Here is a 22,183-nt window from a genome sequence, read left to right as displayed (position 1 = left end):
GGGCCAGCCTGGATGTACACAGAGAGCTAACAATAATATGCATGCCAATCTTTCCTGACTCAAAGTGGAGGAGAGATGGACTTCATCACTACTTGTATTTATGAGAGGTATTGACATGTTGAATGCACCGAGCTGTCTGTTTGAACCACTGGCACACAGCAAGGAAACCCATGCATACCCCACAAGACTTGCCACAAGAGGTCTCTTCACAGTCCCCAAGTCCAGAACAGACTATGTGAAGCACACAGTACTACATTGAGCCATTACTACATGGATTACCACATCAAGCAACTGACGCAAACAGTAATATTAGATTTTTTTTAATGTTAAAAATACACCTTATGGAACAACTGTGACTGAAGCAACACAAACATAGGCACAGACACCTACATGGATTTTTTTTGTGTTGTAGATACAGTGGGGCAAAAAAGTATTTAGTCAGCCACCAATTGTGCAAGTTCTCCCACTTAAAAATATGAGAGAGGCCTGTAATTTTCATCATAGGTACACTTCAACTATGACAGACAAAATGAGAAAAAAAATTCCTGAAAATCACATTGTAGGATTTTTTATGAATTTATTTGCAAATTATGGTGGAAAATAAGTATTTGGTCAATAACAAAAGTTTATCTCAATACTTTGTTATATACCCTTTGTTGGCAATGACAGAGGTCAAACGTTTTCTGTAAGTCTTCACAAGCTTTTCACACACTGTTGCTGGTATTTTGGCCCATTCCTCCATGCAGATCTCCGAGAGCAGTGATGTTTTGGGGCTGTTGCTGGGCAACACGGACTTTCAACTCCCTCCAAAGATTTTCTATGGGGTTGAGATCTGGAGACTGGCTAGGCCACTCCAGGACCTTGAAATGCTTCTTACGAAGCCACTCCTTCGTTGCCCGGGCGGTGTGTTTGGGATCATTGTCATGCTGAAAGACCCAGCCACGTTTCATCTTCAATGCCCTTGCTGATGGAAGAAGGTTTTCACTCAAAATCTCACGATACATGGCCCCATTCATTCTTTCCTTTACACGGATCAGTCGACCTGGTCCCTTGGCAGAAAAACAGCCCCAAAGCATGATGTTTCCACCCCCATGCTTCACAGTAGGTATGGTGTTCTTTGGATGCAACTCAGCATTCTTTGTCCTCCAAACACGACGAGTACCAAAAAGTTATATTTTGGTTTCATCTGACCATATGACATTCTCCCAATCTTTTTCTGGATCATCCAAATGCTCTCTAGCAAACTTCAGACGGGCCTGGACATGTACTGGCTTAAGCAGGGGGACACGTCTGGCACTGCAGGATTTGAGTCCCTGGCGGCGTAGTGTGTTACTGATGGTAGGCTTTGTTACTTTGGTCCCAGCTCTCTGCAGGTCATTCACTAGGTCCCCCCGTGTGGTTCTGGGATTTTTGCTCACTGTTCTTGTGATCATTTTGACCCCACGGGTTGAGATCTTGCGTGGAGCCCCAGAACGAGGGAGATTATCAGTGGTCTTGTATGTCTTCCATTTCCTAATAATTGCTCCCACAGTTGATTTCTTCAAACCAAGCTGCTTACCTATTGCAGATTCAGTCATCCCAGCCTGGTGCAGGTCTACAATTTTGTTTCTGGTGTCCTTTGACAGCTCTTTGGTCTTGGCCATAGTGGAGTTTGGAGTGTGACTGTTTGAGGTTGTGGACAGGTGTCTTTTATACTGATAACAAGTTCAAACAGGTGCCATTAATACAGGTAACGAGTGGAGGACAAAGGAGCCTCTTAAAGAAGAAGTTACAGGTCTGTGAGAGCCAGAAATCTTGCTTGTTTGTAGGTGACCAAATACTTATTTTCCACCATCATTTGCAAATAAATTCATTAAAAATCCTACAATGTGATTTTCTGGATTTTTTTTTCTCGTTTTGTCTGTCATAGTTGAAGTGTACCTATGATGAAAATTACAGGCTTCTCTCATCTTTTTAAGTGGGAGAACTTGCACAATTGGTGGCTGACTAAATACTTTTTTGCCCCACTATGTGGTCGTGGCGTAGGGGCCTGAGAATGTTAAATGTATTGTCATGTTTTTAAAATTGTGTAACTGCCTTGTTTTTGCTGGACCCCAGGAAAAGTAGCTGCTGCCTTGGCAGGAACTAATGGGGATCCATAATAAATACACCAAATGGGAGCCAAAGTTATGCGTTTAGTGCGGTTTTATCTAACATCATAAGTTAGACATGCTACACTGGACTCGTAATTTTTGCCAAGCATAAACCACGAGTGATACTGTAGTCAATGAATCCTGCTACAATGGCCGTGGTTAGCGAAGTGTAATTTTGAACCTTGAAATTTTTCTCTGTCTACTTTCTGCTAATTGACCATCGGCTCATGAGGGTAAATACTTGATTAAGTGGCTTGTACTTCCTCTGGGATACACTTCTAGTGTAGCTGCTAAAAACCTGCGAGTGCAACACTACTAGAGATCCTTACCTCGAATGTAAAACCGGGCCCATATGTAAAATGGTTACTAAAGACATGCCTCTGAGGCTAAAGGACACTTTGTTCTAGCTAAGTATATAAAGTATATATTTTTTCAAATCACCTATACCACAGACACATACAAGTGTTTCCCTGTCTTGGGCATCATTATATGTGAGGGATGTCCTGTCTGAGTGGCCTGGCTGGCATTGGCTATGTGAGTGTAGTACAATAAAGCTGTGAGCATCAACATTTACATTTACATTTAAGTCATTTAGCAGACGCTCTTATCCAGAGCGACTTACAAATTGACATGACCAGAGTTAACACAGGCTTGACTGGTGGTTATTCGAGGATCCATTTTCTTAATCATCACACAGAAATGGTCTTCCACACACACTGTCTCAGCCCGTGGGCATCAGATTAAGGGGGCGAGCCAGCAGAGTACGAAAACATTGCCGGGGCTGGTCGTTGAGCCTAGTACCGCACATAACTGGATTATGAAATTATCAATCTCGTGTGAAGCACCGGCACGCATGTTTCTGGGCAAAAAAAAATACCTACTGCCGTGATGTGCTTGGCACTAATGTCTTTGCCATTGGATAGCAAATATCTATTATGGGTTTACTGTACAGCCCATGACCAAGCACCATTACCCTCTTTACAGAGTTGGAGAAGATACTCAGTGGGTGGGAGATATGAAGGGATGGATGGAACAAAAACAATACAGAAAGGGTGAGGGAGCAAATGTGGGAGGAATAGTACAAACATGTTCATTTCTTGTTGTCCTCACTGTATTTGTCCTTGAGTACACGGATTCATACATTTGGTGACCATAAAGCTTGTTTTTAATTTGAATATGGAGTATGAGAAAAGTAGAGGAAATAATATTATGTAGGTGTGTGTTCCAGTACACTACAAATATATGTCATGCCAGTAAAAGCTAGTTACAGTAAGAGAAACATGGAGAAAGAGAAAAGGATTGCTTTGAAAGAAGAGCATCTTACGATGTAGGTGCAGCGTGGGCTGAAGGCGAAGGTTCCACAGGCGTAGATGTGCGTGGAGTTCAAGAACTGCAGCACCCGGATGAAGTTGGGACAGTCCGCCTGAAGGGGGGACAGAAAGAGAGGGAACACAAGACAGAGAACATGTTAAGACAGTGCAAATAACTAGGTATCGTCCTTAGAAACGTGGGTGCAGGGAGAGATGGAGAAAGCGGGTAGACAGTGTTGTAAAACATTTTCCTAATCCTGGTCCTTGAGGCACACTGTGTGCTACAGTCTATCACGCCAGTCTAAACAATACTCATGTTCTAGGAAATGTAGTATATAAACTTTTGCCAAGTTTGATAGGTGATAGCCAAACCTAATAAATAAACCTTCAAACCCAATGAACTTCAGAACCAGAACTTGGTGACCCTGCAGAAAAGCTTGGGTCAGTCCGTCTAGAGAGAGCAGGTCAGGGGGAGGGAGCACCGTTAGCACCAGTGAGCTAACAGCTCTGGTAACCCTGATCTCATTACTTAGTTTAAATGGGGCCACACGTGGAGGCTTACTTCAAGGGAGGCCTACATTAAAGGGACTCTCCGGTACTTTTTTGTAGTTTTAGCCAGTAGTTGTGAAAGTAGCACTCACGAGCCAAAAGTGGTTTGTCAATACAGTGCATTTGGAAAGTATTCAGACCCCTTGACTTTATCCACATTTTGTTACGTTACAGCCTTATTCTAAAATTGATTTTGGCCCTCACCTATACGCAATACCCCATAATGACAAAGCAAAAAATATTGAAATATTACATAAGTATTCAGACCCTTTACTCAGTACTATGTTGAAGCACCTCTGGCAGCTATTACAGCCTCGAGTCTTGTTGGGTATGACGCTACAAGCTTGGCACACCTGTATTTGGAGAGTCTCTCCAGATCATCTCAAGTTCTGTCAGGTTGGATGTGGAGCATCGCTGCACAGCTATTTTCAGGTCTCTCCAGAGATGTATGATCGGGCTCAAGTCCGGGCCACTCATGGACATTCAGAGACTTGTCGCGAAGCCACTCCTGCATTGTCTTGGCCGTGTGCTTAGGGTTGTTGTCCTGTTGGAAGGTGAACCTTCACCCAAATTGGAGGTCCTGAGTGCTCTGGAGCAGGTTTTCATCAAGGATCTCTGTACTTCGCCTCGTTCATTATTGCCTGGATCCCGACTGGTCTCGCAGTCCCTGCTGCTGAAAGCCACCACCATGCTTCACCGTAGGGATGGTGCCAGGTTTCCTCCAGACATGCTTGACATTCAGGTCAAAGAGCTTAACCTTGGTTTCATCAGACCAAAGAATCTTGTTTCTCATGGTCCGAGAGTCCTTTAGGTACCTTTTGGCAAACTCCAAGTGGGCTGTCATGTGCATTTTACTGAGGAGTGACTTCCGTCTGGCCACTCTACCATAAATGCCTGATTGGTGGAGTGCTGCAGAGATGGTTCTCCAATCTCTACAGAGGAACTCTGGAGCTCTGTCAGAGTGACCATCGGGTTCTTGGTCACCTCCCTGACCAAGGCCTTTCTCCCTGGATTGCTCAGTTTGGCCGGGTGGCCAGCTCTAGAAAGAGTCTTGGTGGTTCCAAACTTCTTCCATTTAAGAATGATGGAGGCCACTGTGTTTTTGGGGACCTTCAATGCTGCAGACATTTTTGGTACCCTTCCCCAGATCTGTGCCTCTACAGTCGTGGCCAAAAGTTGAGAATGACACAAATATTAATTTCCACAAAGTTTGCTGCTTCAGTGTCTTTAGATATTTTTGTCAGATGTTACAATGGAATACTGAAGTATAATTACAAGCATTTCATAAGTGTCAAAGGCTTTTATTGACAATTACATGAAGTTCATGCAAATACTAAATATTTGCAGTGTTAACCCTTCTTTTTCAAGACCTCTGCAATGCGCCCTGGCATGCTGTCAATTAACCTCTTGGCCACATCCTGACTGATGGCAGCCCATTCTTGCATAATCAATGCTTGGACCTTGTCAGAATTTGTGGGGTTTTGTTTGTCCACCCGCCTCTTGAGGATTGACCACAAGTTCTCAATGGGATTAAGGTCTGGGGAGTTTCCTGGCCATGGACCCAAAATAACGATGTTTTGTTCCCCGAGCCACTTAGTTATCACTTTTGCCTTATGGCAAGGTGCTCCATCATGCTGGAAAGGGCATTGTTCGTCACCAAACTGTTCCTGGATGGTTGGGAGAAGTTGCTCTCGGAGGATGTGTTGGTACCATTCTTTATTCATGGCTGTGTTCTTAGGCAAAATTGTCAGTGAGCCCACTCCCTTGGCTGAGAAGCAACCCCACACATGAAAGGTCTCAGGATGCCTTACTGTTGGCATGACAAAGGACTGATGGTAGCGCTCACCTTGTCTTCTCCGGACAAGCTTTTTTCCAGAAAGGGGATTCAGAGAAAATGACTTTACCCCAGTCCTCAGCAGTCCAATCCCTGTACCTTTTGCAGAATATCAGTCTGTCCCTGATGTTTTTCCTGGAGAGAAGTGGCTTCTTTGCTGCCCTTCTTGACACCAGGCCATCCTCCAAAAGTCTTTGCCTCACTGTGCGTGCAGCTGCACTCACACCTGCCTGCTGCCATTCCTGAGCAAGCTCTGTACTGGTTGTGCAACGATCCCGCAGCTGTATTAACTTTAGGAGACGGTCCTGGCGCTTGCTGGATTTTCTTGGGCGCCCTGAAGCCTTCTTCACAACAATTGAACCGCTCTCCTTGAAGTTCTGTATGATCCGATAAATGGTTGATTTAGGTGCAATCTTACTGGCAGCAATATCCTTGCCTGTGAAGCCCTTTTTGTGCAAAGCAATGATGACGGCACATGTTTCCTTGCAGGTAACCATGGATAACAGAGGAAGAACAATGATTCCAAGCACCACCCTCCTTTTGAAGCTTCCAGTCTGTTATTCAAACTCAATCAGCATGACAGAGTGATCTCCAGCCTTGTCCTCGTCAACACTCACACCTGTGTTAACGAGAGAATCACTGACATGTCAGCTGGTCCTTTTGTGACAGGCCTGAAAAGCAGTGGAAATGTTTTTGGGGGATTCAGTTCCTTTGCATGGCAAAGAGGGATTTTGCAATTCATCTGATCACTCTTCATAACATTCTGGAGTATATGCAAATTGCCATCATAACAAACTGATGCAGCAGACTTTGTATAAATGAATATTTGTGTCATTCTCAAAACTTTTGGCCACGACTGTACACAATCCTGTCTCGGAGCCCTACGGACAATTCCTTCAACCTCATGGCTTGGTTTTTGCTCTGACATGCACTGTCAACTGTAGGACCTTATATAGACATGTGTGTGCCTTTCCAAATCATGTCCAATCAATTGAATTTACCACAGGGGGAATAAAACGTGCAGTTGTCACAACACAATGCCACAGATGTAAAGTTGTGTGGGAGCGTGCAATTGGCATGCTGACTGCAGGAATGGCCAACAGAGCTGTTGCCAGATAATTGAATGTTAATTTCTCAAAGTAGTTAATTTCCACAAGCTGCCTCCAACGTTGTTTTAGAGAATTTGGCAGTACTTCCAACCGTCCTCACAACCGCAAACCACGTGTATGGTGTCGTGTGGGCGAGCAGTTTGCTGATGTCAAAGTTGTGAACAGAGTGCCCCATGGTGCCAGTGGGGTTTTAGTATGGGCAAGCATAAACTACAGACAACGAACACAATTGCATTTTATTGATGGCTATTTGAATGCACAGAAACACCGTGACGAGATCCTGAGGCCCATTTGAGGACCATTTTTTAAAGCATCTGTGACCAATAGATGCATGTATCTGTATTCCCGGTCGTGTGAAATATATAGAATAGGAACTAATGAATTTAGAAAAATGGACTGATTTCCTCATATGAACTGTAACTCAGTAAAATCTTTGAAATTGTTGCATGTTACGTTTATATTTTTGTTCAGTATAATATGACTAGGATTGTGCCATTGGCTTCTGGACAATGAAAGACATGTTTATGAAAACCAATAGAACAGTAGAGAAATTATGGCAGGAGTCTTCATAAAATAATTGCCTCCACGTTGATAGTTGGGTTTTGGCAAGGCTACTTTGAAGCAAGGTAAGACATTCTTCATTATTTGAAGTAAAACATCCAGGTTTCAAACAATTATACTGCCTCAAGCTCATGTTGTAAAATGGTGGACGACACGCTGATAGCCTGCCTACCGTTGACTATAGCCTATGCACTCGAATGGCGAATGGGAAGCGCGATTGAATTACGAGTTGAGATTGAGAAATTCAAATAGCTCTTTTTAAAATCGTGTCCATCAAAACATTTTGACACGCCATTGCGTTTCGAATTGTTATTTGTTCCACAACGATTTCTAAAAGCATTTTGAGGTGTTGCTCTCGGAGGAGGTGCTCTCGCCTAACAGGTGATAGGCTATTCATCTCCTCAAACTGGGCTCTGTATGCTGTGCACGTGTGATAAGATACATGACGACTAATGAAAATACACACACGCCAACTTAAATTGCACTAAATGATGCAAATTAACGTATAGACCGATAAGCGTGACTTGTCAAATGCATTTTTCGGCGGCTAACCGATTAACGGTTAACTGTTAATATCCCTAGTTGAATTCAAATTGCTAGACGGCTGGCCCACGTAGGGGAAACTTCAGGGATAATGGCGCAGCACAGCTTCTTGAAAAATAAAATAGGGATTTCGTGGCTGAGGTAAAATGGTAATTATTCTCATAGATTATGTATGTATGAACTACATATTGACACATCCTGCCCAAAGCTTGAGATTTAAAAAAGACTTTGTTGTTGCCAAAGTTTCGGAGCATGTCGTTAACCCATGGCATTTCCTTGTTTCTGCCCCACCAACATTCATTCTAATGAAGGCCATTGGCAGCCAAAATGTTTTTAACTAGAATTAGATAAAGCATCAAGATTTTAATTGTGAGATTAAGGCCTATTCACACCCACCATACACAACGTGCACACGCACACACTCAGAGCAGCTTGCTTCGTATTGTTTCGTTATCCCTTTGTCAGATAACTGATCATAGCTCATTCTGAATCATGGGACGTGGGCCAAGTCGGTAATGTTGACACTTAAGAATAATTACCTTAGCGTATAAACTGTGCAAGCTACCTTAGTCTATAAACTACCCCATAACCTTTAGAGAGGATCAACTCTATATTGTACAATGGATTGGTCTTTGTATGCATGGCAATTATGGTCACTGTTCATCTGATTTATACTATGGACGTGTATAAAATGTCTGACTTGAAACAAATGAAAATGCGTTAAATTTGGCTAAGCCCATTGCCACTGATGCTACGTACAGGCCCATACTGTAGGTCTGCTAATCCCGATTGGCATAAGACCATCTGGCATCGACTTCCTCCTTTTGTATCGCTAGCACATTGACGGCCAGAAAGACGGTTAAAGTTATCCAATTAAAATAGCTAAACAATTCCATTAGAGAATTACAGTCTTGGTGGGGTGGCTGTTGGTGGAATGCAGTGACAGCTGTGCCTCCAGTAAGTAATTCTTCTCCTCCCATTACTAGACAGACCAGAACCCCCTTGCACAGCCTCATCCCATCCCCCCCACCTACTTGTGTTGTTGTATTCATTTCTTATTCTAACGGATTAAGGTATAAATTGAAGTTCAAATGAAGTGCTATTGAAAAATCTTGCAACGGAAGCCCTGGAAATTGACTCAGGGGCCTAAACTGCACGTCTAAGATCAAAACTAGGGGAAACACTGGCAGCATGCGGCATTAATAATGCCAATGAGCGGATTGGCTGAGCTAGGGTTAACTTGCCTTTTTCTTGCCCTTCATGGAGCATTCGTCCAGGTCCATCACTGAGGGGGACCAGTCCAACTGGGAGGAGAATGGAGGGAGAGAGGTCAGTGTTAAGACTGTTGAACCAGCTGTGTTTGTGTTTCACATGACAACCGCTGAATTAAACCACTGGAAGGGGGACATTTTCTGCAGCGTTGAATATTTCCGATACAGCCTGAATGAACTGTAGGGCTTAGGTATTTTCCAACCAAATCTGGTGGTCTTATGCATGAACTTACAGGGTTTATACAGATTCATGAAGTCCCAAAGCTGATCATACTTGCTAACAACTTTGTGATTAGACGGGTGTAAACGTCAATGGTAAAAGGTCAACCCCACCTTGCTCCTCATCGCAATGGCGTCCTCCTGGCTGACATCCAATGATAGAACTGCATCCCGCGCTCCCACAAACAACGTGTCTCCGTCGTCGCTTAGCAACAGTGTGGTGGTGTTGCCAACGTCCGAGCTGTCGAAGTGGCTAAGAGACCTCCCGGGTGTACCTGTCACGCAAGACAAGAAAGTGGCAGGCGTTAGGTTTCCCTTTCACATTCAAAATTAAGTGCATACAGATACAGTTGAACCCTCATATCATGCGGACTTCCACACGACGCAATGAGTATTACACGGCTCAGATAGTTGCAACATGCTGTCGACGCCAAAGGTTGTGGGTTCGAATCCTGCATAAACTAGCCACGTTGGATTGGAGTCACTCGTAAATGGTCAAAAATAATATTCATAGGCCTACATTTTCAGCAACAGAAACGTAAAAAACAAAACGACTCTGAACAGAAGGCTTTTAAAACATTACACCGGTCCTCAAAGACACTAGATTAAGGGTTAGGTTAAAATAGACTTAATATAGATGACATATTATTAATATCCCAATACAGTCCGCACCCAGCATCCAAACACCCAGAAAAATATATTTTTGACTGCTCGAACCACAAGAGGGCAAACTTGGCACTGAACGTAGGCCAGAATAATCATTATTCAGCACAGAATATTTATAAAGATTTAGGATTAAGTCTACTCCAGGGAAAGTAAAATGGAAAGAGTAGTGTCACTCCAATGGTTCAATGTTGAACAACTGCAGCTATTTTCACACGACGACATGCAATATACTGGCGTAATAATGAGCCCACATTAACCTGCTCAGGTGGACTGTCGAGACAATTCATGAAATGTCAGTTCTTCTTCCTCTTTTCATTAACCTTTTCCATACAATAACAGGGGGCGGCACCCCCTCGTTCCACGCACACTCCAATTTCATTTGGACTGGAGGCCCTCAAGCAGGGCGCTATGAAAGATGGGAAATAGCACGTGCACACACGCACATAGTACTGAAGAATGCACAGAAACTCTTAAAGACCATCCCCATGGCGTTTAACCAATTACAATAACTCAACCCACTTGCCTATTACGTAGAGCCATTTCAAACTCTCTGTAGGAATATTCTGGAAAAACCTCTGAACAGGGTTGTCATGTTTGAATTCCCTTCCAACATGGGGATATGTGCGTGAGTGAGAGACTCAATACATGGCAGGGTGTGTGACCTTGTAAGGTCATGATTTTGACTTTCTGTAACCCCTACTAGTGACGTCAAAGATTTCAACACAGTTAAGATGATATGGTACAACATGACAGCAAAGACGACATTTTGGTGTAGCATAATTAAACAAACTTGGGCAGAGAAATTGTTAAACGTTTAAAATGTTTTATTATACTATAGTATTGTTCACTGGAGGCAAAAAGCACAACAATCAACCTAACCTCATAATCGGAATATTGGCTACTTCTCAAATGCTACCAAATCAATCAGCAAGCAGGACTGTCTGGAATTATACATTTTATTATGATGGTGTGATTCTTGGTCTAATCAAGACTTGGCAGCAGAATTTTAGACAGAGGCTCTACAGAGAGGGTATGAGCACATGACGAGCATAATCCTGTGCTGTCGCTATGGTTTCCATACCCATGGCACCATTGGGGACAAAAAAAAGGGTTGGGCTTGGATATTAAATGGGCACAGACCTACACTGACAGCTTTGTGTTGTTCAGTGATTGTGAAAGGTGCCTGTGAGCTGCTGAATAATGAACAAAGCCACTTCCTGCTTGAGGCAGTATCGCTAGAGAGGAGATCTCTGGGTTTTCTAAGCGATGAGAAAAAGACATTTAGAGTGATGCGATAACAACAGCGGAAACATCGGTGTACCGCGGCACAACTATAGAGCTACTGTCTACGTGTACAGAAACATTCACAGGCCATACTTAAAACACGACCACACATACAGTGGAGTCGGAAAGTACTCAGACCCCTTGACTTTTTCCACATTGTTATATTACAGCCATATTCTAAAATGGATTAAAACTTATTCTCATCAAACTATACACAATATCCCATAATGACAAAGCAAAAACAGGTTTTTAGATGAATTTTTATTTTTTTATTTTACATAAGTATTCAGACCCTTTACTCAGTACTTTGTTGAGGCACCTTTGGCAGCGATTACAGCCTCAAGTCTTTTTGGGTATGATGCTACAAGCTTGGCACACCTGTATTTGGAGAGTTTCTCCCATTCTTCTCTGCAGATCATCTCAAGCTCGGTCAGGTTGGATGGGGAGTGTCGCTGCACAGCTATTTTCAGGTCTCTCCAGAGATGTTCGATCGGGTTGAAGTCCGGGCTCTGGCTGGGCCACTCAAGGACATTCAGAGACTTGTCCTGAAGCCACTCCTACATTGTCTGGCTGTGTGGTTAGGGTCGTTGTCCTGTTGGAAGGTGAACCTTTGCCCTAGTCTTAGGTCCTGAGCACTCTTGAGCAGGTTTGTCGTCAAGGATCTCTGTATATTGCTCCGTTCATCTATCCCTCGATCCTGACTAGTCTTCCAGTCCCTGCCGCTGAAAAACTTCCACACAGCATGCTGCCACCACCATGCTTCAGCATAGGGATGGTGCCAGGTTTCCTCCAGAAGTGACACTTGGCATTCAGGCCAAAGAGTTCCATCTTGGTTTCATCAGTCCAGAGAATCTCGTTTCTCATGGTTTGAGTCGTTTAGGTGCCTTTTGGCAAACTCCAAGCAGGCTGCCATGTGCCTTTTACTGGAGTGGCTTCCGTCTGGCCACTCTACCATAAAAGGCCTGATTGGTGGAGTGCTGCAGAGATGGTTGTCTTTCTGGAAGGTTCTCTGGAGCTCTGTCAGAGTGACCATCAGGCTCTTGGTTACCTCCCTGAACAAGGCCCTTCTACCCTGATTGCTCAGGTTGGCCGGGCAGGCGGCTCTAGAAAGAGTCTTGGCCATTCCAAACTTCTTCCATTTAAGGATGATGGAGACTAGAGGTCGACCGATTAATCGGAATGGCTGATTAATTAGGCCGATTTCAAGTTTGCATAACAATCGGTAAGCGGAATTTTTGGACACCGATCATGGCCGATTACATTGCACTCCACGAGGAGACTGCGTGGCAGGCTGACTACCTGTTATGGGAGTGCAGCAAGGATCCAAGGTAAGGTGCTAGCTAGCATTAAACTTATCTTATAAAAAAACAATCAATCAATCTCAACCTAATCACTAGTTAAACTAGTAATATCATCAACCATGTGTAGTTATCTAGCTTATCCTGCGTTGCATATAATCGACGCAGTGCCTGTTAATTTATCATTGAATCATAGCCTACTTCGCCAAACGGGTGATTTAACAAGTGCATTCGTGAAAAAAGCACTGTCATTGCACCAATGTGTACCTAACCAATAACATCAACACACAAGTATATATTTTTAAACCTGCATATTTAGTTAATATTGCCTGCTAACATGAATTTCTTTTAACTAGGGAAATTGTGTCACTTCTCTTGCGTTCATTGCACGCAGTCAGGGTATATGCAACAGTTTGGGCCGCCTGGCGTGTTGCGAACTAATTTGCCAGAATTTTACGTAATTATGACATAACATTGAAGGTGGTGCAATGTAACAGGAATATTTAGACTTATGGATGCCACCCGTTAGATAAAATACAGAACAGTTCCGTATTTCACTGAAAGAATAAACATTTTGTTTTCGAAATTATAGTTTCCGAATTTGACCATATTCACGACCTAAGGCTCATATTTGTGTGTGTTATGTTATAATTAAGTCTATGATTTGATATTTGATAGAGCAGTCTGACTGAACGGTGGTAGGCAGCAGCAGGCTCGTAAGCATTCATTCAAACAGCACTTTCATGCGTTTGCCAGCAGCTCTTCAAGCATTGAGCTGTTTATGACTTCAAGCCTATCAACTCCCGAGATTAGGCTGGTGTAACCGATGTGAAATGGCTAGCTAGTTAGCGGGATGCGCGCTAATAGCGTTTCAAATCGGTGACGTCACTCGCTTTTAGACCTTGAAGTAGTTGTTCCCCTTGCTCTGCAAGGGCCGCGGCTTTTGTGGAGCGATTGGAAACGATACTTCGAGGGTGGCTGTTGTCGATGTGTTCCTGGTTCGAGCCCAGGTAGGGGCGAGGAGAGGGACGGAAGCTATACTGTTACACTGGCAATACTAAAGTACATATAAGAACATCCAATAGTCGAAGGTATTTGAAATACAAATGGTATAGAGAGAAATAGTCCTATAATTCCTACAACCTAAAACTTCTTACCTGGAAATATTGAAGACTCATGTTAAAAGGAACCACCAGCTTTCATATGTTCTGATGTTCTGAGCAAGGAACTTAAACGTTAGCTTTTTTACATGGCACATATTGCACTTTTACTTTCTTCTCCAACACTTTGTTTTTGCATTATTTAAACCAAATTGAACATGTTTCATTATTTATTTGAGGCTAAATTGATTTTATTGATGTATTATATTAAGTTAAAATAAAAGTGTTCATTCAGTATTGTAATTGTCATTGCAACAATTGTTGTTGTTTTTTAATCAAAAAAATATGTTAAACTTTTTTTTAATTTAAAAAATAAATAAAAATATGCCGATTAATCGGTATCGGCTTTTTTTGGTCTTCCAATAAAATCGGGATCGGCGTTGAAAAATCATAATTGGTCGACGTCTAATGGAGACCACTGTTTTCAATCAAATTGATTTAGAAGCCCTTTTTACATCAGCAAAGTGTCAAAGTGTCAAAGTGCTATACAGAAACCCAAACCCTAAACAGCAAGCAGTGCAGATGTAGAAGCACAGTGGTTAGGACAAACTCCCTAGAAAAGCAGGAACCTAGGAAGAAACCTAGAGGAACTAGGCTCTGAGGGGTGGCCAGTCCTCGTCTGGCTGTGCCGTGGGGAGATGAGTACATGGCCATTTAAGGCCAGATTGAACATCTTGAGGAACAAACGGTCATAGATGACCAGCAGGGTCAAATAATAAAATCACAGTGGTTGTAGAGAGTGAAACAGGTCAGTACCTCAGGAGTAAATGTCAGCTGGCTTTTCATAGCCGAGCATTCAGAGTTCGAGACAAGCATGTGCGGTAGAGAGAGAGTGAGTCTTGGGGACCTTTAATGCTGCAGACATTTTTTGGTACCCTTCCCCAGATCAGACAATCCTGTCTCAGAGCTAAACGGACAATTCCTTCGACTTGGTTTTTGCTATGACATGCACTGTCAAATGTGGGACCTTATACAGGTGTGTGCCTTTCGAAATCATTTCCAATCAATTAAATGTACCACAGGTGGACTCCAATCATGTAGAAAAAAACTAATGCATGATGAATGGAAACAGGATGCACCTGAGCTCAATTTCGAGTCTCATAGCATAAGGTCTAAATACTTATGTAAATAAGGTACTTCTGCTTCATCATTATGGGGTATTGTGTGTAGATTGATTGAATTACATGTTTTCCTCGTCAATTTTAGAATAAGGCTGTAACCTAACAAAACATGCAAAAAGTCAAGGGGTCTGAATACTTTGAATGCACTGTATAAACAGAGGTGTATACACACATGCATAGGCCTACAAAATGGCCTCAAATTTAACACACAGGCCTTGATTTAAATACCTCACTGTATACATGTGCAATTGTGTGGATGCCTGACAAGAACATCAGTTCAGCGTTCTTAAATTGTTCTACAACTTCTGCTTGACCACAGAAGCAATGATATCCAGAAAACTGCTGGTCTCATCCGTTACAATGCTCCTGTCAAGAGAGAAAGTATAAGCCCTAGGGCATCAGTAGTTTTGCTCAGCCGCGAAGTGTTAGGCCACACAAGCTCACAGAACAGGACCACAGAGTGCTGAAGCGTGTAGAAATCGTCTGTCCTCGGTTTTAACACTCAGTACCGAGTTATAAACTGCCTCTGGAAGCAACGTCAGCACAAGAGCTGGGAGCTTCATGAAATGGGTTTCAATGGCCGAGCAGCCACACAAGCCTAAGATCACTATGTCAATGCCAAGCATCAGCTGGAGTGGTGTAAAGCTCGCCTCCATTGGACTCTGGAGCAGTGGAAACGCGTTCTCTGGAGTGATGAATCACACTTCACCATCTGGCAGTCTGATGGACTAATCTGGGTTTGGTAGATGCCAGGAAAACACTACCTGCCTGAATGCATAATGCCAACATCAACCCCATCGAACACCTTTGGGATGAATTGGAATGGGGACCAACTCCATATTAATTTCCATGATTTTGGAATGAGATGTTCAACGAGCAGGTGTCCACATACACTACATGGCCAAAAGTATGTGAAAATAGTATGTTTCTATTTTTTGAGGTAAAAGATGGAGGAAGATAATTGTTTCCAATGACATCGGTGTGGAATTGTGTGATTTTGACCAATTGTGAATAGGTATTGCCTACTAATTGGTTGATGTCATTGTAAATACTTAAATCATCTTTTTACTACAAAACAGAAAAGTTCCATTTTCAAATATGTCAATGTTGGGGTGGTGATGTTTGACTGGTTTGTGAAATTGAAACAGAGTTTGGGGGAACCATTTACGTCAGCCACTATACTTATCGCCCTAGAGTCAGTGTGATGATCATACGACTGAATCGTAAGGATGTTAAAAATTACGCAGGGATTTATGAGAAGTATTCGTCTTTAACTTTGAATTCCCTTGCATTGAAAACAAACTCTGGGTCCACAAATGGTTAAGCAATTTTAATATTTTAAGCAAATTAGTCATCCTGTATTCAGCCAATAAATGTTTTGAACAGACCATGAAAAATGTGTGATTTCAGTTGAAAATATTTGTGATAGTGTAGCAAAGGTAGTTAACACCTGTCTTTAGGCCTCGGGCAAGGTTAATCATAAAGCAAGTACAGCTCAGCACACTAACAGGGTCTGAACTTGCACCAACAACCCCAAATGATCAGTCACATTGGTGCCGTGACTAGCAAACTGTTGATGTTCCTTAGCCGCAATGTTTGCTGCAGAGGAAGTGAAAGATAACTATGGAGCTCTGAGGCAACATACCAAGCTTGTGTGTGCAACTTTTGATTGATAATTGATGACTCATGCAAGCTCCTAGTGGTAACTGCTAATGCCAAATCTTTAAATCAAAGAACTTATGTGGTCGAGTCACGCTGACGACACAGATGTAACATCCAGCCGGTTAACTTGGCAGCCCTAGATTGCTTCAGGAGCTTTGCCATCCCTCTCTAGTTTAACACTAGTTTCACTGTGTGGAAAGTCACCTTTCACCACTCCACTTAGTCGTTCTCAAAGCTCTGTTAGCGGGAGACATCTCGCAAAAGAGCAGGCTCAGGGATCAAGGTAATTGTTTTTCCTCCATGCCCACCCACCTACGAAGTGGCTCTTTCCAGGCCATGGGGACACAGTGCTCCTTTGTTGCGGAGGTCATGAGAAAACCACATCAGCTGAGGAGTTGGTGGGGGACGTGAAACGTCAAAATCAAACTGTTGCTTGTTTGTCTGGGCAAGGCCTTCTCTACACGGCCTAACTCAGGACCCCTGTGTGTCCCGTGCCAAGCTTAGAAGGGGTTGCTGACCACATTTAGCTTGAACGATTGCCAAGGACTGTTTGCTTCAGTACTTCGGACCTCATGAAACTTGATCTGTGTGAAGTCGTGCTCTGCAGAGAGTTCACGTCTCAGCGCGGGCCTGCAAGGGTGTTGAGTCTGATGTTTCATGTGGCCATGCATGGGTGTGTGTTAGAGAGTGCAAGAGTATGGCATGTTTGTGTTCAAGGTTTGTGAGGGATATCGGCCAACGGACATCATTCATAACCACCCCAGTGAGTCAGAAGAAACGTGTGGGTGTGCGTATGTGTGAATGTTCGTTCTGAGTGTAGAGGAACTTTGAGGTTGTGGGAGAATCTCCTAGTGTGCTTTCTGCCCACCCCAGGGAGAGGGAGATGTGCCCAGTGATGATGAGTGTGGTCTGAGAGGCCTGTGCTTCAAAAGGGATAAGGTCCTCCACTGGGATTCTTGCTCAGTCACGCAAGTGGTTGCTCCAGGAAATGTGTGGATGTCAATACAGGTGAATGAATATGAGACAGACGACCTCCTGAGTTGCGCAGCGGTCTAAGGCATTGCATCGCAGTGTTGCGGCGTCACTACAGCCTGAGGTTCGATGCCAGGCTGTGTCATTACGAGCCGTGACCGGGAGTTCCATAGGTGCGATGCACAATTGGCCCAGCGTCGTCCGGGTTAGGGGAGGGTTTGGCCAGGGAGTCTTTACTTGGCTCAACTCCTTGTGGCGGGCCAGATGCTTGCAGACTGACTTCGGTCGTCAGTTGAACTGCGTTTCCTTTGACACATTGGTGCAGCTGGCTTCCGGGTTAAGCGAGCGGGTGTTAAGAAGCGCGGTTTGGCGGACACATGACGTGACCGTCGCTTCTCCAGAGCCCGTTGGGGAGTTGCAGTGATGAGACAAGGTTGTAATCATGAAATAGGGGAGAAAAAAAAAGGGGTACCAAATATTTTTATATCAAAATGGTGTCCTGGGCAAAAACGGTTTGGGAACCACTGATCTATGGCCTTGCCTGGGAGGATGAGAAGAGACCATTGGTTGTGACAAAACACTGCTAACAGGCACGACTCCAACATCATCATTAAATTTGCCGATGACAACAATGGTAGGCCCGATCACCGACAACGACGAGACAGCATATAGGGAGGTGGTCAGAGACCTGGCCGGTTGGTGCCAGGACAACAACCTCCCTCAATGTGATCAAGACAAAGGAGAGGATTGTGGACTACAGGAAAAAGAGGACAGAGCACGCCCCCATTCTCATCGACGGGGCTGTAGTGGACCTTGGTGTCCACATCACCAACAAACTAACATGGTCCAAGCACACCAAGACAGTCGTGAAGAGGGCACGACAAAACCTATTTCCCCTCAGGAGACTGAAAATATTTAGCATGGGTCCTCAGATCCTCAAAAGATTTTACAGATGCACCATCGAGAGCATCCTGCTTGGTTGCATCACTGCCTGTAATGGCAACTGCTCGACCTCCGACCGCAAGTCACTACAGAGGGTAGTGCGAACGGCCCAGTACATCACTGGGGCCAAGCTTTCTGCCATCCAGAACCTCTATACCAGGCAGTGTCAGAGGAAGGCCGTAGAAATTGTCAAAGACTCCAGCCACCCTAGTCATAGACAGTTCTCTCTGCTACCGCACGGCAAGCGGTACTGGAGCGCCATGTCTAGGTCCAAGAGGCTTCTCAACGGCTCCTACCCCCAAGCCATAAGACTCCAGAACATCTAGTCTGGGTAGCCATCTGAATATTTGCATTACCCCCCCCCCCTCTTTACACCACTGCTACTCTCTGTTGTCATCATCTATGTCACTTTAATAACTCTACCTACATGTACATACTACCTCAACTAACCGGTGCCCCCGCACATTGACTCTGTATCGGTACCCCCCGGTATATAGTCTCGTTATTGTTATTTTACTGCTGCTCTTTAATTACTTGTTACTTTTATCTCTTATTCTTTTTCATTTTTTTTTAATGCATTGTTGGTTAGGGGCTCGTAAGGTGCGCCTGTTGCATGCGCCTGTTGTATTCGGCGCATGTGACTAATAAAATTAGATCTGATGATTGGTGCTGATCAAATGTTCAATCTCGGACCTGTAGTCTGGTCCTCTAGCTGTGTGTGTGTGTGTGTGTGCGTGTATGTGTAGACGGCACTTAGAGCACAGATCTGGAACACAAATGGCTTGGCCTGAATCCAGTTCTGACTGGATCAACCAGAACTGAGCTCTCAGAGAGCCCATATCAGACCCCATGGCGAGGGGGTGGGGGGGGATTCGGGAACAGGTACAGTATTTTAACTCAACACAGCTGGAGTGGAAGACGGGGCTAAAGCGAGGAATTAAGTTTAAAGACTTCACTCGAAATAGTTAAAGATCTAACTTGTGTCAAGGCAAGTGTGTTGGCAAAAACAGAGAAGCCCAAAACCTCTGAGCTCTTTATCTGTGAATAAAAAAATGAAAAACAAGTATACACTTAAGTTGATTAGAATTTAGACACTTCATATCGTAGAGTTGGCCATGTGAGACATTTGGCAGAGGGAGTGACTACTGCATTTCCGTACTATGGTGTGGCTCTATGGGTCATGTCTCATGTGTGGGTTACTCATGAATGAGCAACGGGCTGGGCTACTGTGTGAGCAGTCACCCATTTAGAAAGAGTGTGAAGTGGGGGATGGGTGGGTGTTGCGCAACACGGCAGATAAAACCTGCCATCCTGGGGATTAGGAGGGATCCCGTCCCGTACCTGTCAGCGCACGTCATCATCCCTCCGCTGCCTACACACACGGGGTTGAGGCTCATCTCAGTGAGGACAGTGAGGAGATGAAGAGGCCTCAGTGGAAGTTAATCCTAAGAGATTTTCTCACACTCACACAGTTGTGAATACAGGACTCATATGTTTCTCTTCGCAATTTGATGCCATTTTGAATCTAAATAACTACCGTAACGGCCATCCATTTGTAATGATATCGACACTCGTGTGATTCATTGCGTCACACTCCATTAAACGTCAATCATTAAAACGTATGGATCTATAAAATGTGTGTGTGGGTGTGTGCGCACGCATTTGTACACAACTCACATTGTGCATGTTGCGTGATGCCAACTATCTTAGTGGTTGGCTCCAGATGACTGAGGCCCCACTGCCTGAGGCTGAGTGGTTAACTAAAGCCTGCAGGAAATGGGGATGTGAGTGTTTGCTAACAGCAGAAATGCGCTACCCGAGGACACTTCCTCAAAACCAATGAGACGAGGAACTCCAAATATCCGCATGTCAGCATAACGAAAATGAGCGAGTTCTGTAAAGCTTAGTGAAAAGTGATTGGTTTAGGTCCTCGCCAATGGCCAACTCAAACACTATTCTGTGGAATTCCAAACAGCACAGAATGGGGTCATGGGCTGTTTAGTTTGTAAACACACAAAAATGGTCATCGGTCTCAACCATGGCACTATCAGAAAAGAGTAAACTCATTTAGCTAACAGACCGTGAGCAGAAAGCACATTCTTCACAACTTAGGTGTTCAGGGCAGGTGCAGAAACAGAGGTAAACATTTCTACACCACATTCTTAAAGCCAGGCAATTCTCCTGCATTTGTAAAACATCATAATTTAAAAAAAAATGTATCCAACTACAGCAGAGGTAGACCAGATACTGAGGTCAATAGGCTATGCCTGGCCAACTGGGAGAAAAACAGTAATGACCTAGCATACTGATTTGACCACTGGTCTCACATAAGACAAACTGCTTTTGAAAGTTAGGCGACTCCCGTACACAAACTCCTCTAAAGCAGCAGGCAGGTTTTAAGGCATCAGCCTGGCAGGCTTTCTTGGTCATCCCAGCTACAGGTAGCAGAGCTAATCAACATTGAGCCGCATGGGAGGACGGGGACGCCACAGGCTTCTATTAAGTCCCCTAATCCGCTGCCTGCCACCAACCCTCCTTAAGTGAGCTCTGAAAGGAGAAAAGACCCTGGAGCAGCTTGGTTTACTTTCACCTCTCAAGAAATGATCAAAGATCAGCACCCCAGACCCCAATCCCTTCTGACCCTAAACAATAAGTATTATTGGAGATGCTTATCATGGGTCCCGAGATGGAGGAAGTGTTGTCAACTTTAAACTTAGTGTTTGTGTTGTTCCATTGAGTGTGGGGAAAATGGGTCTTGAATGGGGTACTGGCATCGTCTAAGAGGATGGACATTTTTCCAGTAGTTCAATCCAGGCTTCCAGGGAAGCCTAAAAGCTTACCCTTTTCACACTAATGAGCCGAGCTTAGCTGTACTGCAACGGCCTGTTGCTGAAACCATGCTGAAAAAGGACAATGTGATTAGATGCCAGCAAAAAAATGGTTTGGGACGGCACAAAACTGTAAAAAAGGGTGAGTGACCCCATTTGTACTATTCCTGAGCAAAACATACGAACACAGTCACGCAACCTAATCTGACACTGTGCCCAAACGGAACAAAGCCACAGAGAGGAATCAAAACAAAAGGCTTCACCTAAGTCTGCAAATGTATCCGCTTTCACATGTATTTCTCTCAAATCAGGTCATCTTCGCTTCCTTTTCTTCTAGTCAGACACAGTTTGGGCTTCCGCTTGTGTTATACAGCGGGTCCTCTTCAAAGTGAACTTCGGGCCCTATAAAATCTGTTGCGGACGAAATCACGGAATCCAGACAAAACAGAATTCAACAATATTCAAAAATGTATTGAACTTAGTAGACATCAACTCAATGTATTAAGCTAAATTATTAGAATTCATTTCCCCAAGTCAATCATAAGACATGAACAAAATACATCAGTGATTTGTATTTTCCTGCAACTTTCTGAAGCAGGCACAGGAATGCCTCGGTCTGTGTGTGTGTCAACACTTGTGTAGCCATTAGCGATGATGCTAATGATAACCTTCTTATGGTAGAGATGGAAAGACGCTCCAAAAAACCTTCTCGTTGAAATGTT

At 43.8% G+C, this 22,183-nt stretch overlaps 1 protein-coding gene across 5 annotated transcripts in view; it reads right to left on the bottom strand.

The window, feature by feature from the left end:
• LOC139554796 (semaphorin-4A-like) overlaps positions 1-22,183 on the bottom strand; it is a 54,682-nt gene that overhangs the window by 12,142 nt on the left and 20,357 nt on the right. For all 5 annotated transcript variants that reach the window (XM_071367950.1, XM_071367948.1, XM_071367951.1 and 2 more), the window contains 3 exons: positions 9,643-9,803; positions 9,283-9,342; positions 3,457-3,555 (listed from right to left, as the gene is read on the bottom strand). In XM_071367950.1, coding sequence (XP_071224051.1) covers positions 3,457-3,555; positions 9,283-9,342; positions 9,643-9,803 — 320 coding nt within the window. The remainder of the gene's footprint in view (positions 1-3,456; positions 3,556-9,282; positions 9,343-9,642; positions 9,804-22,183) is intronic.

Source organism: Salvelinus alpinus, chromosome 26 (assembly GCF_045679555.1).
Source record: "Salvelinus alpinus chromosome 26, SLU_Salpinus.1, whole genome shotgun sequence".
Lineage (NCBI taxonomy): Eukaryota > Metazoa > Chordata > Actinopteri > Salmoniformes > Salmonidae > Salvelinus > Salvelinus alpinus.
The sequence above is the reverse complement of the archived record's forward strand: the minus strand, read 5'-3'. Positions and strand labels throughout refer to the sequence as shown.